Below are 16,731 nucleotides of genomic sequence, written 5' to 3' on the forward strand. Positions count from 1 at the left end.
ATTATCATGTGAATCTCATCATGTTACTTTAATTATTATTGTTGGGTTTTAATGTTGATGCTTAATTGGGATTGAGAATGCTGTCAACCATTCTCAATGTTTAACAACCACCATGATAGTAATTAAATTTTATTCCTTTGAAGTAGGGAAAAATTAGCTTTACGCAAAACTGTAACCATAGAGCTTTTCACCAGCCAAATATGCATATAGTATAGCTGTTTCATTCCATTACTCTCTATGTGTTACCTTGCCAGCATATTCCATGTGTTGATCCGTTTCGGGCTGCAACGTTAATGTTGCAGACTTTTCAGACGACGATTAAGGAGTTTTTAGGTCGTGGTTCTATACTCAGTGATGCCGTTGGAGTTGATGGACTCACTTATCTTCCAAGCCTTCCGCTGTTATCGTTATTAGATGGCCTTAAGCCATACTTATTGTAATAAGTTCTCTTTTGAGACACTCGATGTAATAAATGTGTGATTGCTACTCTGTTATAAATCCTCAGAGTACTGTGTGGTGTCAGCATTACTGATCCAGGGATGACACCGGAGCACAGAGATCAGACCGTTTAAGGTCTGGTCACTACAGTGTTCCTCTGAAAATAGCACTTCATTATAATCGCCGATGCAGACACAAGGTAATTCAGATTCACTTCTTAAAATCTCAGCAGGTCCCATGTTTTCTGTCTCTCACTAACTGTCGCTTCACCATAGATGTTGGTGAGCCTCCATGGTTCCTCTCCATTCTTCTTCACAATCATATCAATGTGGTATTGGGAGTAATAAATCAATTCAAGCGATAAATCATCGTTCCAGTAGATAGCCAGACCTCCACTTCTACCATTACTACCAACAGTGTAACATCTACTAAAACCGAAAGAAAAAGCTAGGTTTCTAGCCCGTAACCCTCATACTTGTGTTTCTTGCAGATACAGCACGGAAGGGGCAAACCATTGCACTAACGTGGGAAGCTCTTGAACCATCGCGTCGTTGCCAATCCCGCGACAGTTCCAGCTAACGATATTAATAATGACTGGCGGCAAACTCGTAGCAAAGGCTTTCAAGTCGAAATAGAATCGGAAAACCAGATGTGATCTGACACCAACATCTACTTCATGGCGGCTAAACCCCAAGGCCGGGCGGACGGGCCAGCCGTCCCCTTGATCAGCCCGAGGGGAAGTACTGGGAGGAAGACGTGGATTGGACCCCATACTAGTAGGTAAAACTCGATGACGGCAGGATGCCGTCGGAGTAGTTAAACCCTAGTCGCCAGAGGCGACGGGTACCTATTCCGCCGCCAACTACTCAGTAATCGCTCGCTTTTTATGCGAGTTATGAGGGAATGTTGGGTGACCGTAGAGAAAGAAGGAATTGGGGATACCCGGGTATTGGAGGCCCAGAGCCGCACGCAAGGCCCAGCAGAGACATGGTGACTCCGAGGGGAATGGTACGTGGGCCAACATTGTCTGGTGAGGGAAAGGAAGGCGGAGAGAGAGAGAGAGAGCAGTGTAGGGACATCGTGACTGACCACCGGAGAGAGAGAAGAAGAAGAGGCTGCCAAGGTCGACGACGGAGAAGAAGAAGAGGCGATGGCGTCCGGGTGGGGCATCAACGGGAACAAGGGGCGGTGCTACGACTTCTGGCTGGACTTCAGCTCGTGCATGAGCCGCTGCCGCCAGCCCTCCGATTGCGGCCTCCTCCGCGAGGACTACCTCGAGTGCCTCCACCACTCCAAGGAGGTACCCATCCTTCTTCCCCCCTTCCTCCCCCCGCCTAGATGGATAGAGATCTATCCTTCCTCGTCTGATCTGCCGCCGCATCGCTGGCCGGCGGCTACCTAGATCTGTGGCCGGGGCCTCGTGTAATTCGTACGTAGGCGAGCCACTCCGGAATTTCAGGCATTTCCGGTCTTTCGTGGCAGTATCGATATACAGAGAGAAATCGATTGTTCCCGATGTGTTCTCGAACTTGGAGGGTTCATGTCGATATTGTCATGTGCTAATTTGTTATATTCCGTCGTCAATGTAGCCTACTTGTGAACCATCGACCTTCTGAATCGATCCGATGTAGCCGTGTTCGGGCAAAGTAGGATTGCGCAGGGATCCTTTAACCCATTGTAGGCTTGACAAATTAGGTCGGAGTTCTTACATGCTCCATTTCATTGCGTGTTGCAGTCAATGTAAAGATCGTGTATCGGAGTCTTTTGTGCAATCATCTCTTAGGATGGTCGCTGAAATTGTGGCTCAGATAACCAACTACTTACATTTGTTATCTAGATTTTGCTCTCCGGATTGTATCATGCAATCTGGGGGGGGGGGGGGGGGGGGGGGGGGGGGGTAGTTTTTCCAGGTGATCCTGGTAGCTTCCTGCTTCTGGTGATGGGATAAACTAAACAGAACAATTGCTGATTCTCCTGGTAGCTTCCTGCTTCCGGTGATGGGATAAACTAAATAGGACAATTGCTGATTCTCCTGGTAGCTTCCTGCTTCCGGTGATGGGATAAACTAAACAGAACAATTGCTGATTCTCCTGGTAGCTTCCTGCTTCCGGTGATGGGATAAACTAAATAGGACAATTGCTGATTCTCCTAGTAGCTTCCTGCTTCCGGTGATGGGATAAACTAAATAGGACAATTGCTGATTCTAGGATGTGACTACTATAACCAAAAAATAGAAGGTACAAATTATACTTAAGTATCTGTTACATCCTGCCATGCGTGATGGGATCATATCATATTATGAATTTTATGTTTTGTTTCAGAGGGACAATGCATTGATTCCTTAGAACCGTTTTCCTGGCAAAAAGGATACTTTAGAACCAGCTTCTTTCCATTCATTGTTATTGAAGTATTTTCGGGCGCTGGATAAGATGGCAGTCTGAACTCATGTTATTCTGCACTTCCACTTCCTTGTGCCGGGTGATTTTATGAATCATGGTAAGCTGATAGCGAAATCGTGAACTTAGTGTTTGTTATTTCTTCTACCGCAGTTCCAGCGCAGGAACAGGATCTACAAGGAGGAGCAACGTCAGATAAGAGCTGCTGCTCGCAAGGCCAAGGAGGAAGCCGAAGGAGCTCCTGCTGTTGCAGCTCACCACTAGCATCCGTTTTTAATTTTTCTTATGCTTTTTGTTTGCTGCAAGTGCTTCCATGTTCGGCTATGAGCAAGGCAATAATTTCCTAAACATTCTACCCTCCCACTCCATGACTTGTTCTAAAATCATGAGTTCGATAAACAACCTTGGTCAACAAGTTTGTGCATGTTTGAGATATTAAGCGATAATAAACGCTTGATTCAACCATGAAACATGATGTTTGTGCATGTTTGCATACCTTGTAGCAATTTCATGGCATTATTCTGCGTGAGAAAGAGCAACACGATGGTTCAATACAACAGTAATTTCATGGCATTTTTCTGCGTGAGAAGGAGCAACACGATGGTTCAATACAATTCACAGTAGCGCTTTTCTTTTAGTCGATTGGCATCGACACTTAACGTGGCCTGTGTTCAGTTACTGTTACTTCGCTAGCTCATCCCGAGATTGTTTGGATTTTTGGATTCTACCTTCTCACAAATTGATTAATCAGTTTATGAACTAAGATTGGAAAATGGTGAAGATTTTTCTTCCGTTAATGCAAGTGTGTGATCGTTCTTCAGAATGTTTTTGCTGCAAATGCAAACAACAGGCTCTAATAATATAGGCATGTATATGTGTCAATTTGGTGTTTCAGCCGTTCATAAAGCCTTGTTTTATGGTTTGATTCAGTACGGAAAATGAAGAAAAGATATAGCACTGTTGTTGATTTTAAGTGGATGCGAGCAGAATTCGTTGCACATATTAGTTCTAGCTGATCAAATTCAAGACATTGCTTAAACCTTGGCGCTGGAAACAAAGCATAATTTATTTTCACAAAACAAAGCTACAGTGACAATGAAAAGAATGTGATAACCCACATGTACATGTTTTTGACAGATGGCATTTTATTCACCAGAGCAGGATGTACATTAGCTCTTATTCCCAAGCAATCAGATGATTTTTTTTAACGAAAACAAAAGGTGGAAAAACCACCTCTCACATCTGGCATTACTTTGCTTTAAACTATATACAACACAAAGGACTGCCCTTTCAGTCCCCAGTGGGTCTTAACGAATCGCTAACCCCTAATCTAGAATGACAACTGCCCAGCGCATATCTTCTGAGGAACTTGTGAGTCAGACGTGAGCTTCAACTCAAAATAATTAAATCTTCATTTGCTCCCAGCGCATATCTTCTGCTGTCAATGCAAACTGAGAGGCGCCACCACGGGGAAAAAAAATCTACCGGCAGCTGTCAAAGTGCGCCTAGAACGGCCTTGAGCTCATGGTCTCGCCTATTCTTTAGGAAAATAGCAATCTTTTACAGATAGCCGGTCAAAAGCATCAAAATTTGCCTTTAAACCAACAAACTGGCTTCCTAGCTGCGCACAAGCAGCATGTGGCCATCTGCACCCCTCTCTGCTGCGGAAGGGGCAGAGCGATTCGCAAACTTGGTTGCTTGGTGTCTCTGATACCAAACTGTCCTCAATCGCAGAGATGGATACAGACAGGTCAGCATTATCATCTTGCTGGGATACAGTGTCAGCTTCTCTTCGAAATGAATATGACATCTCCTCGGACTTGTCCACTCGATTTTCGTTCGTCGAGAAATTAACAGTGCACCCTATAGTTTGGATTGCCCTTTTAATGGCGACGTTCTCCCTTCGAGCCCTTTGAGCCATGGCTAAGGCTGAACTACTTGCACGCCTCTCCCTCTGCAAGTCTGTCAGCATAGACTCCATCTTCATTTTAATATCCCTTGATCTTGATTCAGCCATCTCCTTTGACTGCCCATTGCATGAGAAAACAAAGGAATACATGAAACGTATCTTCAGCCATGAATTTTTGTCTGCTAACTTATGTATTACAAGTACTAAAAAAATAGAGATGAGCCTGCATAATAAATAATAAAAGGCTAATGAAAAGTACCTTGACTGAGGCCTCGTATTTTTTACGCATGGAATGCCCATGGGATTCAAGACCGCCACCTTGTGATTCAGGGGGACATGCCCATCTCAAATAAAACTGAGGCCATAGAGTTGGAGCAAGTGCTGCAGCAGGGGGTACAAGGGGGAGCCAATACCTCTCTCGGTCATAAAATGGATTAATGTGCTCATGGAAGCTACCACCAGAAGCCCGGAGATCAGCCAAGTACGTCCACATGCAATGGCAAGAGCTTGTAATCCCAGATTGCTCTCTTTCCCGCTCGCTTGCATTTGGAATAAAAATTAGCCATGCAGAATACTTTACAATTAAGATAAACCAAACAGTGCAGAAAGAATCAAACATTATCTTTTTAACCAGAGACTATCATGGTCTGGACAAGCACATTTTTGGCACGTAATCAATAGGATCTCCAATTTGTGGATTATATAGCTTAAAATTTGTGGATGATGGATTCTAAAACAGGATGTGGCATGATTACTGGGTCAACTAATTACTACTCCCTCCGTCCCATAATATAAGAACGTTTTTTAAGCTATGTTAGCTTGAAAAACGTTCTTATATTATGGGACAGAGGGAGTAGATAATACACATGCAACCTGCAGACACTTTGAATTGATTTGAGCACCAGATGTGTACTACTAGATACCTAAGATAAACTTCAGAATTGCTCAGTGCACCCTATAGTGACTTAATTCAACTGCAATCATAAATAATCATGCTAGTTGTTTTTCCGTGAGGGGATACTTCTTAAACATCAAAAAGCATATGGAAAACCTTAGAAGAATGAGGGCATGTCTCCTTACAGAGTTCCTTTTATTCGATACATGCATACAAACTTTAACTGAAAATTGATCTGAACTTAAGTTCAATTCTTACATGATGTCCTATAATAAATATATCGACACAACATCTGCATTTCAAATTTCGCGTTTTTCATATGCTTCACTTTTGTTGAACACACACCGCCACGTTCGCATGCGCGCGCACACACGACACACAAACAAAAAATTGCCAAGACGGTCTCTAGATTGAATACCTATTGCATAGGAAGTTCCCAAAGCGACATGATAGCACACAATCCATAAAGTCAACTAGGAATTTCTGCAACAAGAATAGTCCAGGTTATGCATATCCATGAAGAGACCTAGTGTTAGCATGACCATACAGCTGCAGAAGGAAAAGAAGACTTACAGATGAAAACTGAAATGCAGCTGGGTATAGACGTAACAACTGAGCAATACAATCAAGCCACTGAAACAAAAGATGCGGTATTAGAAGAGAACAAGCTCAAGTAATTAAACGAAATGTATATCAAATACCTCCAAAACAAACACAAATGCGTGAACAAGACAACAGACACATCCAAACTGTATGATAGGTCGCCTCTATTATATTAAAAAGGAGCCATGCAGTTTTGTTCTCAAATGCTCAAACAAATTGATAATCATTAAAGCACACCATGCTGTTAACTGATGTCATTCTATTAGAAATTTAACGCTTCTGAGAGGCATGATTTGTGAAGGGTCTGCTGCACAGCCTAACTAAACGGTGAGAAGCCTTTAGCCCCCCAAATAGGTAAAATCCATAATCTATTAAATAGAACAAGTAATTTGAATATTAACATATAAAAGAAACAGCCTATCATTTACTCATCAAAGCCACCAGTTGGTAGTTGCTGAGACCAAGGCAACTCCTATTATTTATTGATACAATCTACCAGACAAAAGGAAAAGAAAAGTAGCACTTGTAGGCTACCTGTAACAGTATGGGTGAACTGTTGTTTGATGTCTGGGATTGAACTGATGTATTAGAGGATGACCCTGGTGTTCCTAAAGAACCTCTGCTCGGCGAACTGGTTAAATTCCCAACAGATGGTTGCCTTAGTAGCTCATACTGTGATCCCCCATTCTCGGACACTGTTGGAATTCCCAATCGCTCTGCAAACGGGTGACCAAAAGCTAGCCAATCCTTTTCCACAAGGGCCTAAAAACAGTTTGGTAAAAGAGTGTTATATATCCAAGTTCCAAAACCAAGTCTTTCATACTATTGAAGTGACACGATTGAAACAAATCAGCAATCAGGAACTATTATACATTAGACAATGTAATGTTGATTAATTGCAGGGCACAGGAACTTAATGTGAATATGAACTGCAGTTTTAGTCTTAAAAGTTCAGAAGGCCATATATCATGTGAAGAGGCATGTGCAACAACTAGTCCGAGGAAATGGCATGTCAATACATTACATTTCCATTTTAACAACAAAAACAATCAAACATCAAATATAATTCTAAATATTCCATTGAAGAGTTTCATGACAGGAATGGAAGAGAAGTGGAAACAAAATTATCTTGCCACAGGAGCACATTGCAAACTTTGTGGTCTCTGCGAGTCTGTACCTGGAACCCATCGAACGTTCTATAATAGGGGTCAAGCAACAAACAAGCAAGTGCAATCAACTGGGTTGTGCGGTCCCAACCATCACTGCAAAAGAGAAACAAAAATCAGAAATTAAAATTTGATAGGAGCAACAAAGCTGTAGCAATCATGCAGCCTAAGATTACATCCAAAGGATCATTATTAACTGCATGAGAGGTGAGCAAGACGGCCAGGATTTGGAGTCCCTCTGATTCCTAGTAGGACTAGTAAACAACAACAACAACAACAACAAAGCCTTTCAGTCCCAAACAAGTTGGGATAGGCTAGAGTTGAAACCCATAAGATATTGAAACCGTTCTGGCACATGGATAGCTAACTTCCACACATCCCTGTCCATGATTAAATCTTGGGTCACAAGCCATGTTCCAAACTCAAAATGAACAAAGACCAACCAACCGGCATTTGGTTCTTAAGGCCTGCTTTAACACCACATCATTATATAAGGTAACCTACATGGTATAGTTCAACCACTCCAGTGGCATTGGCATGTAATCCCAGCTACAACAAATGATTAAAGGAGCTCCAGCAGCAAAAGGGTGAAAATAGGCTGGCTTCACTACCTCCAAATGGTAGTTCAATAACCTCTCAAGGTGGTTTCACCATTATTTCACATCCTAGGGTCACAAGAGTAAAAAGAGCAAATTTTTAGGTTCTGATTATGCAAGTTCGACAACAAGTGGTAGAAACTTGGGATACATATCATTATTATTATTATTTTAACAAACGGGTTCAGCTACTAAAACAGTAAAACCTTAACAGCAAACAGTGTCCATCCTTCCGTGCAATGTATAAATGAATTTATGCACATCACATAAGCAGACTCTTGCCATAGTTGAGGGTTCAAATGGTTTTCTTTTCCTACTGATCACACAAATATTTCATAATCATTCGCAACAGGTCTTTTGTTATCTGAATTGATAAGCACAAATATGATGAGCAGAGAATAGCAAATCTTCCCTGCAGACACTTGCATGCATGACATGTCCGAACTAAATGCAAAATCAATAAGCATGATCACAGAAAACAGAACCATCAATGTTCTCCATTTACAACAACCAGCAAATTAGTTCAATTAGCACATCTTATCGATACTGAGGTAAGTACAAAAAAACCTGCAATGGACAAGAACTGAAGCTGATTCCTGGGCAATTTGTGCAGCAATCCATGAAGCACCAACTAGGATGTTCTGGATATGATTTAGCCATTCCCCTAACATCGAAGAAAACTGTGTCATGCTATTAAGACTGCCTCCACCCCAGGTTGATCCACGATTTCTCTGAAAGAGAAAATATTATATTATTCTTGTGTTTGCTTCTCAACGAACATGCATACATTACAGTGTGAAAAAATCAAATGCTTGCCCGGTCTCCGACGAGGGATACAGCTGAAGAGGAACCGTTTGATGATATTGACCCATGGGCATCCACATAATCCCTAAGGCGAGAAAGACTATCTCTCATTGTGTGGATGTTTTGTATTCCTAAGAAAAGAACCTGGTTCCAAATCCAATGAATTAAAGAAATAAAACAAAGTATAAAGCAGTTCTATAGAATACCCATACAAGCCGATCTGTGCATATACTCTTACCTCAGATTTTGGATAATTAGAAGATGACTCTGAGCCACCACCCTTTGCCCCATTTGCTAAAGCATTTGCTCTTGGCCGGGCATCAACTATGTATAATTTCCTGTTTACATTGGAAGCGGGAAATTTGCAACATTAAAAGCATTGAAACTGTTCATAGAGGTTAGGTATCACCGTATCAGAGAGTCAATATGTGCTAAAAAATATGGAATGGAGGGCATAAAAGGCAGTGGCTTATACTAACTAGAATTACCGAAAAAGGCTTTCGCCCCGCTTTATAAATAAAGCAACCACCGAGCACAAAGTCAACAAGGTACCAACCGAACAACACACACACAACGCCACCGCAGGCCAGGTCCAACACACAGGCACACAAACGCTACACGGGTTCAGCTGTGGGCACAGCACAACAAGCCCAACACAGACACAAAGGCACGCACAACACACAAGGTACTAACTAGAATTTGCTCATGTTAAACACAAAAGTAGGTAAAATTTAATATGACATGACATCAGCTATGGGTTCTCAGCTCTGTATGTGAGGATAGACAATAAGACAGTCGACAGCATTAGCAACAGCGCAACACCGTTTGCCTGCATACATCTGTCTTTCAACTACATAACTGCCCATGCGTTGCAACGGAGGCATAGATATTCTAGTAGCTTAGCCCGCAACTGCGCATCCATTAATGTTAAATTGGTGCATTAAAATTTGTCTTGATGGAGTAATATCTTGTTGTCAACGCAATATTGGATGATTTAAGCCATATGGAAAACTGGCTTAGCCTATCTAATGCTTGTTATCTTCTACACTAAGAAGTGTTTAAGTGTAGTCCTCTGGATGTTTATAATGTACTTGCACATTTTTATTTCCCTGGTCTGATATTGAACACATTCCAGTTTTTAAACTGTAGACCAGATGTTTATAATGTAGTCCTCTGGATGTGTTCAATCAAATGGTAGTAGTTCAAGTGTAACCACTAATTATGTCCCTTCTGTCTTGAATAGATGCAGTTCTTCATCTGCTTGCTGCTCACAATCATCAACTACAGCTTGACATCATCTACGCGGTCAGCATGCTCGCAATTGATTAAGAGCATCCACCAATCGAACATGTGTTTGTGTTGTGATGATGAACCGCTGATATTCGCTGATCAAACATCTTGTATTTTTCATCTGGACCGTGGCATGTGCCATGTTTATACAATAATCATTTTCCTTATTTCTGGAATCATGATACTTATAACTGATTATAAGAGCTTATTTGTTGCTTTGCATAATCTGGTTGTACGTTCGTTGCATGTAAAGTTATTTTATGAGTTGAGTTGTAAAGATTGCACTTTTAATTGTAGTGTTGCCATTCTGCACCAGCTTGTTCAAAATTGTGTGTACCAAATAGTAGAAAGGGGATTAAGGGATGTGAAGGTTGGATTGGTGAGCATTTGAGAGGATTGGGTGAAGAAGAGGAGCCACCAAATCCCCTCCAATCCCAACCCCTTTGGGGCTGGAAAACCACCTCTACCAAATGAGGCCTTATTGGCTTACCAACAATGAAAACAAGATTTTTGTTTGGTAAGTCACCAAGATGTGGGGAAGTTGAGACAGTTTTCAGGAAATCCAATGGGACAAAAAAACAGAGGTGGGATGGGGGGAAATCAAAACGGGGAGTAGGAAGAGGGTTGGACAAAGGAAAGAGTGAAACGGGAACCTTCCGTTCATTTTTAGTAGAGATAGAAATAGAGAAAGAAAAGCACATGTAAGAATTAAGTTGCAAACATCATACGTGAAAGAGGGCTCATAGAGTCAAGGACACATTATAAGAGACGATACTTAAATGATATCAGAGAGCCCAACCAACATAGAAATGTAAAACATGCTTTGATTACCTTGGAGGCAAATTCGCATCAACATTTTGGGTGCAGAGAGCAGAAACAAGCTTCTCGTCAGCATTGCTGCAGAAATTACAGTATGATTAGACCAGCAGCACTCAGAGGTCAGCACACATGTCAAGGCTATTTATTTAGATGGATGTAAGCTCACTTTCTAAAGTTCATCATTAATCCCACCAGCGGCTGAGACGACCTTGCCAAGACAGCTCCAGAAACTGCAATACAAACAAGTTCACTTCTTACTGCATATTATTCAAAAAAACTAAAACCAAAATGCTAGCTGATGCCTCCTTCACGGTTCTTTTTATCACCGCTATAACCATGCCTTTAATCACCAAAACATGTGTAGTTTGCCCGATCAATATGGATATAAAATACCTCCAACTCCAAAAAGAAGGCATATGATTTGGTATTGTAATTGTTGATAGTTTTCCTACAAACTTGGTCAAACTTTGCACCATTTGACTTCAAACAAAATTTATGTGCCCTCTTTTCAAGCACGACAGGTGTAGAGACTTGGTGTTCAGCAACATGAATGAACCACTCGAATTTCAAAGTTACTTAAGAAAATACTCCCTCCGTCCCAAAATTCTTGTCTTAGATTTGTCTAGATACGGATGTATCTAATACTAAAATGTGACTTGATACATCCGTATTTAGACAAATTTAAGACAAGAATTTTGGGACAGAGGAATACATATAAAACATGATTTCACATAACATGATCAAACTAGAAAGAAATAAGGAGATCAGAGAACCAGGAAGTTCCCATTTCACAGTAGCTACTCTTGGGATTTTATTTGACATTATAACAAACAGAAATAGAACTGGTTGCCAGACCAAATAGAAGGTTCATACCCAAACCTAGTAGCATTACAAGTATAATCGACTGGTTTGGATATACTTGCAAGAATACTAACAAGAGTTGTGGTGGTGCCAGGCTTTTAGCCGGTAGTAAAGGAGATAACTGACCATCTATGAACCAACAATATTTTACAAAAGAAACGCTGAGGTTATTTCATGCATAAAACAATTTCCAAATATAGTGAGTACAAAAATTACAGGGGAAGGAAAAAAATGTTTGCAAGGAATGAAAAATGAGCAGACATACCAGGGTTACACCACGAAATAATAGGCAAGCGTCTGCCGGCTCGGAAAGTAGAAGCTTGCCACAAATCTTCATCACTAAAAGAAAAATATTTGCATGCGTGACTTGTTGAGGATGTATTTAAAAGAACAGAAATTATCACATGATGTTGCCAAAGGCAAAAGAATACCTTATGCTCTTAGGAACAATCAACTGAGAGGGGTATGTTGAACACAATGAATAGCTCGAATTAACTGTGGTTAGTCTCCAATTGTTACGGAAATAATATTTTTCAACTTCAAACTCACTGCCTTCGCTAAGAAGACGATGGTATTCCTTCATGAGACGCATCTTTGGATCGGATTTCTTATCAACAGTGGATGGGTCACAAGAAAATGCATATAGCTCCCACAGCTGAGAAGGTTTAGTATATCTTCTCAAAGCGTCAAACACTTCATTTTTCTGGAAAGGCAAGTATCAGAAGTAGATCTCTGAAGATAAATGGCTAATCTAGTAATCTGGTACAACAAAATACAAGTGCATGTAAAGTTAAAACTGGATATTGCTCAACCTAAAGAAAATGCCGCGCATATTTCCAGAATAAGCTGAAAAAAGTAATCGATAAACAAATGCAATAGATTTTGGCTAGAATGGAAAAGAATATCTACCTGCTTGGTTCTAGGACGAAAAGCGAACACAATAACTCTCATGTCTTTACCTGAACAGAAAAGTAACCAAGTAAAAGGTGAGGTAATTAAAATATATTTTCTGAACTTTTCACATGGTCAAAAATCACTAGAAATAGACTGCACATCCATAAAAAAAATGAATGAAGCAGCAACAGAACAAAGACATTTCAACTATCACAGTAAAAATCACAAATCTGAGTCGTCGGGGTAAAAGAATAGAAGAAATGGTGGATGCAGTTACAGGATGATATGTAAAAGAGATTCCTCACATCAATAGTATCATTCTTCCATCCAGACTTACTCAAATTTCATGATTAAGTAGCTGTCGGTGCTCAGGGCAACCCTACGAAGTAGAAACTCACCAATGACTTGAAGAAGTTCACGAGGCTGCTTCTTATCATACTGGCGTGGTAGGGATTGAAGCTTTACATCCTGCAGAAAAACCAGTCTGATCAATAATCCATAAGAATTGCTTGCAAGCATTAGAGCAAACAAACAGTGGTCATGCACCAAAGAAGATAAACCAAACTTAAACCAATAAAGTGTCCACTGATAGTAACCTGGAGACTTACATCATTTAACTTCTCAATTGTACTAAGGGGTATGGTACCTAACTCTATTATGCTTTTTGTTGCCTGGCTCTGAAAAAATAAAGAAATGTAAGACAGAATATACAAAGTTCTTATTCCAAAAACAAACCAATAAATTTTCTAGATTCCAATTCGATGGAATGAAATTGAGAGCACAATGTAGAAAGTGAACAATATTAAAAGAAGAATCACATGGCAGAAGGAATTTGTATTTAAGTGCAAGACGCATCACGCCGTGTAATATTAGTTTTCATGGTTCCAACAGAATAATAATATGATTGCTTACCACAAAGAGAAGACGGAAATTTGTCACTGAAACAATGCCAGCCTCATCTGTGTTTAGTAGAACAACACCATGGCCCTAAGTAAGGAGAGGTAAGGATGATCAAATTCGAGATGGACAAATGTGAAGTCAAACATGGGAATGAGATTCATTCAGTGAAGTTTTTTGGTTTACGACTGGAAATGCATTATCATTTACAACTCGTGGTTTTCCTTATTATTAAATTAAGAACACTAGGGAAAAAACAAGTCACTAAATAACCTTGAGTACTAAATTGATTTGGCCCCACACAGATTAATAAGTACTTCAATTTAAGAATATGTCATGTGGAAAATTGACAATGATAGGCAGTTAGGCATTTATTCCCCTTGTTAGCAGAAATTTCATGGTATGGGGAGCAAATATAGCAGAAAGGGAGGAACTAGCCACAGACTAGTCCACTGAACCTTGAATCATCTCACCCAACACAAATTCTCCTTGGGTTATCTTTGTTCTCTGTTGAGTTGACCACGGTGGGGCTATTGTCTAGTTCTCTCTGTCTTGCAAGTGAATATGCATGGCAGTAAAAACCAGTTTATAATTTCAGTACACTTCATTTGTCTGCCTGTCACATTTATTCCACAATTTTTAGAGGCATTCCATAATTATTTCCTGTTTACTGATCCTATTAGCTGACAAATTGATTAACGCGTGCCATGCATGCACTCCGACCATATGAATTTCCAGTTCAGCCACTAAATAGCCAACTATGTACATTACTACATTGGATCTGCTATATGCTGTTACACAACCTCCAAATCTTTTGGAATGCACTAATTGCGATCTAACTCCAGTATCTAGCACATGAATGCTGGAAGCACAGCCCTACATTGCGTGGATACTTCAGAAAGCACACGTATCTGGCCAGATACTGCCCGGATACTCGGATACTGCCCCGATACGGCCCGATACATATCTTGTATGTATCCTTTGATTTATTGATTTTTTTTAAAAGAAACTAATGTTTGATACGCGTGGGATACTGCTGCGATACGTTTTGGATACGGAAAACCCTTCGTTCGACGTGAAAACACCTAATGGAGCCGCCGTACATCCCCATAACTCCTCAACTCGTCAAGTCCTCTCATCTCCCCACTGCACACATTCTGTCCTTCTGAATTCCAATAGTTGATAGCCGGCTCGCCGGCGGCATGAGACTTCCACATCTCTCCTGCAGGAGGTATCACAGCCTGTAGACCTGCCACGCTGGCCTTTACTCAGATTTTATTGTTCGGTCAACTAACAGGTTCCACCTAATGAATGGTATATTCAACAAAATTAATATCAAGTTGTTTTTTTATGAATTTGCTCACACGAACTTATTTGGTTAGGTTGTACATATAAACAATGGAAATAGCAATTTAGTTCCATTTACGACAATGACATGCCCAACTGTACTTGATTTTTATTGCAGATCAACTGTTTGTGTACATAATACTTTATTATTGAAGGAAGCATCCATAATAATGTTGTACGATACTGCTTATTGTGATAAATTTCCTTTGTGTTAAACACTAGTTTTTCCTGTGAAAATTTACATCCAGCTTAGGCACATTATTACATATATATGTTAACTGTGTAGAAGTGGAACCTGTTGAGGCTAGAAAATAAAGGGAAACACACATTATCTACTCCCCCGCCGCAAAAAAATCATATAGTATAGCAATATTGCAACCGATATACTAGCCCATTTGTTATATAGAATTTGAGGTATGTGCAATGCAATTGGGCTAATCTAGAACAGCCACAACCAATACATATCAGAGTTAATAACAGTCCACGCCACGGGCTCGCCGTATACCATAAGATTGCATATGGTTACCAAAACATATCAATAGGTCGCGAAGTGGAATTTACCAACCTCACAGAAAATGAAATCCATCGAACTGGTGAGGAATTTAAACTTGGGGGATGGAGTCGAACCTGGGCATAAACCTCCTCGTCCTCGAGCAGGAACTCCTCCATTCCCTGCGAAGACCTCCGCGACCTCGGATCCTTGAAGCGAGAAAAAAAAAGAGCACAGAGCCGCATTAGAACATCAGACCACAGCCACAACAGCAACCTAACCCTACGCACTCGCGCCGGAGGGGTGCAGGCACATGCGCGTGCTTATCGGTTCCAGGAATGGAGCGATGCGCGCTCGCAGCGTGCGGTGGCCCCGACGCGGGCCGCGTGCGAATCGGAAGCCCCAACTCCCGCCGAGGCGTCGTGCGCGCGGCCGAGGTGGTACCAGGTGAGGGACCGCGGGGCTGAGGAAGGTGTGGGGACGGGGGCTGGGGCTACCGTACCTCGATTTGGTTCCAGTCGATGGCGTCCCAGCTCCCAGAGGCCTCCATCTCCGGCGAGCAGAAGCGGCGGGGTACCCGACAGCGCCGCGGCTTCTCGTTGTCGTCGCGCGCGCGAGAGGAGAGAGAGAGAGAGAGAGAGAGAGAGCGGTGTTGCGTTCGCGTGGGCTTTGGTTTGGCGTTGGCTTGTCGGGGGAGGCGACCGTCTCGCATTCGTGACGGCGCGGTCTCTATGCAATGCACGGTTTGTGTTTGTGTGCGGTGGCGTGAGGCAACCTACGAACCATGGAGGCATGGGACGATGGACGAGTTCGTTCCAAGTTTCCTCCTCCAAATTATTTTCCTGCATTTTTTTGCAAAAATTTCCCTGCATATATTAAAAAGTATGTATTTTTATTAATATACAGTACGCTCATACACCCGCCCTATAAACGCACGTACGGACTATTTTTATAAGTATCTTCAAGAGACTGAGCTGACCCAATACTTTAAGATTGACGAAGTTGCCACAATGTCACGTCTAGGAATTGAACTCTGATGGGCTGGGATATTATTGTTCTTCTAACCATCCAACCACAGGTTGATTAAAAAATATATTAAAATATTGTATGACTCGGGTAGCAGTAGCTCAAAAACTTAGCGGCATAGATTGGGCGGCTCTCTTGAAAAAAAAAGGCTAGTCAACCTAGTTGTGTACTGTTTCTTTGGGTTCGACTCCGAAATCTTCTATATCTAAATAGCTAGCCCCCACTAACATATTTCTCTCAACATGCAAGCATGCCCCCTCCCGCCCCGCGTCGTCTTCACCGAGGCGACTCGGGGGAAAC

General features: G+C 41.5%; 2 protein-coding genes across 2 annotated transcripts; one reads left to right on the forward strand and one right to left on the reverse strand.

Moving 5' to 3' along the window:
- Nucleotides 1-1,453: 1,453 nt before the first annotated feature.
- LOC125520920 (NADH dehydrogenase [ubiquinone] iron-sulfur protein 5-B) lies at nt 1,454-3,329 on the forward strand. The gene is made up of 2 exons (XM_048685963.1): nt 1,454-1,738; nt 2,988-3,329. The coding sequence occupies exons 1-2, from the start codon at nt 1,589-1,591 to the stop codon at nt 3,096-3,098; spliced, it is 261 nt and encodes an 86-aa protein (XP_048541920.1). The 5' UTR covers nt 1,454-1,588; the 3' UTR covers nt 3,099-3,329.
- A 630-nt stretch (nt 3,330-3,959) lies between these two features.
- Nucleotides 3,960-16,132, reverse strand: LOC125520919 (phosphatidylinositol-3-phosphatase myotubularin-1-like). The gene is given in 21 exon segments (XM_048685962.1): nt 3,960-4,860; nt 5,003-5,282; nt 6,057-6,121; nt 6,212-6,271; nt 6,776-7,003; nt 7,419-7,503; nt 8,571-8,734; nt 8,820-8,951; nt 9,046-9,145; nt 10,929-10,994; nt 11,083-11,146; nt 12,043-12,116; nt 12,209-12,480; nt 12,687-12,736; nt 13,070-13,139; nt 13,280-13,348; nt 13,584-13,658; nt 15,543-15,614; nt 15,908-15,976; nt 15,978-16,054; nt 16,057-16,132. Coding segments are annotated over 21 exon segments (2,625 nt in total). The 5' UTR covers nt 16,118-16,132; the 3' UTR covers nt 3,960-4,368.
- Between the last annotated feature and the right edge of the window lie 599 nt (nt 16,133-16,731).

The sequence above is a fragment of the Triticum urartu genome, chromosome 7 (genome assembly GCF_003073215.2).
Source record: "Triticum urartu cultivar G1812 chromosome 7, Tu2.1, whole genome shotgun sequence".
In the NCBI taxonomy this organism is placed as follows: Eukaryota; Viridiplantae; Streptophyta; class Magnoliopsida; order Poales; family Poaceae; genus Triticum; species Triticum urartu.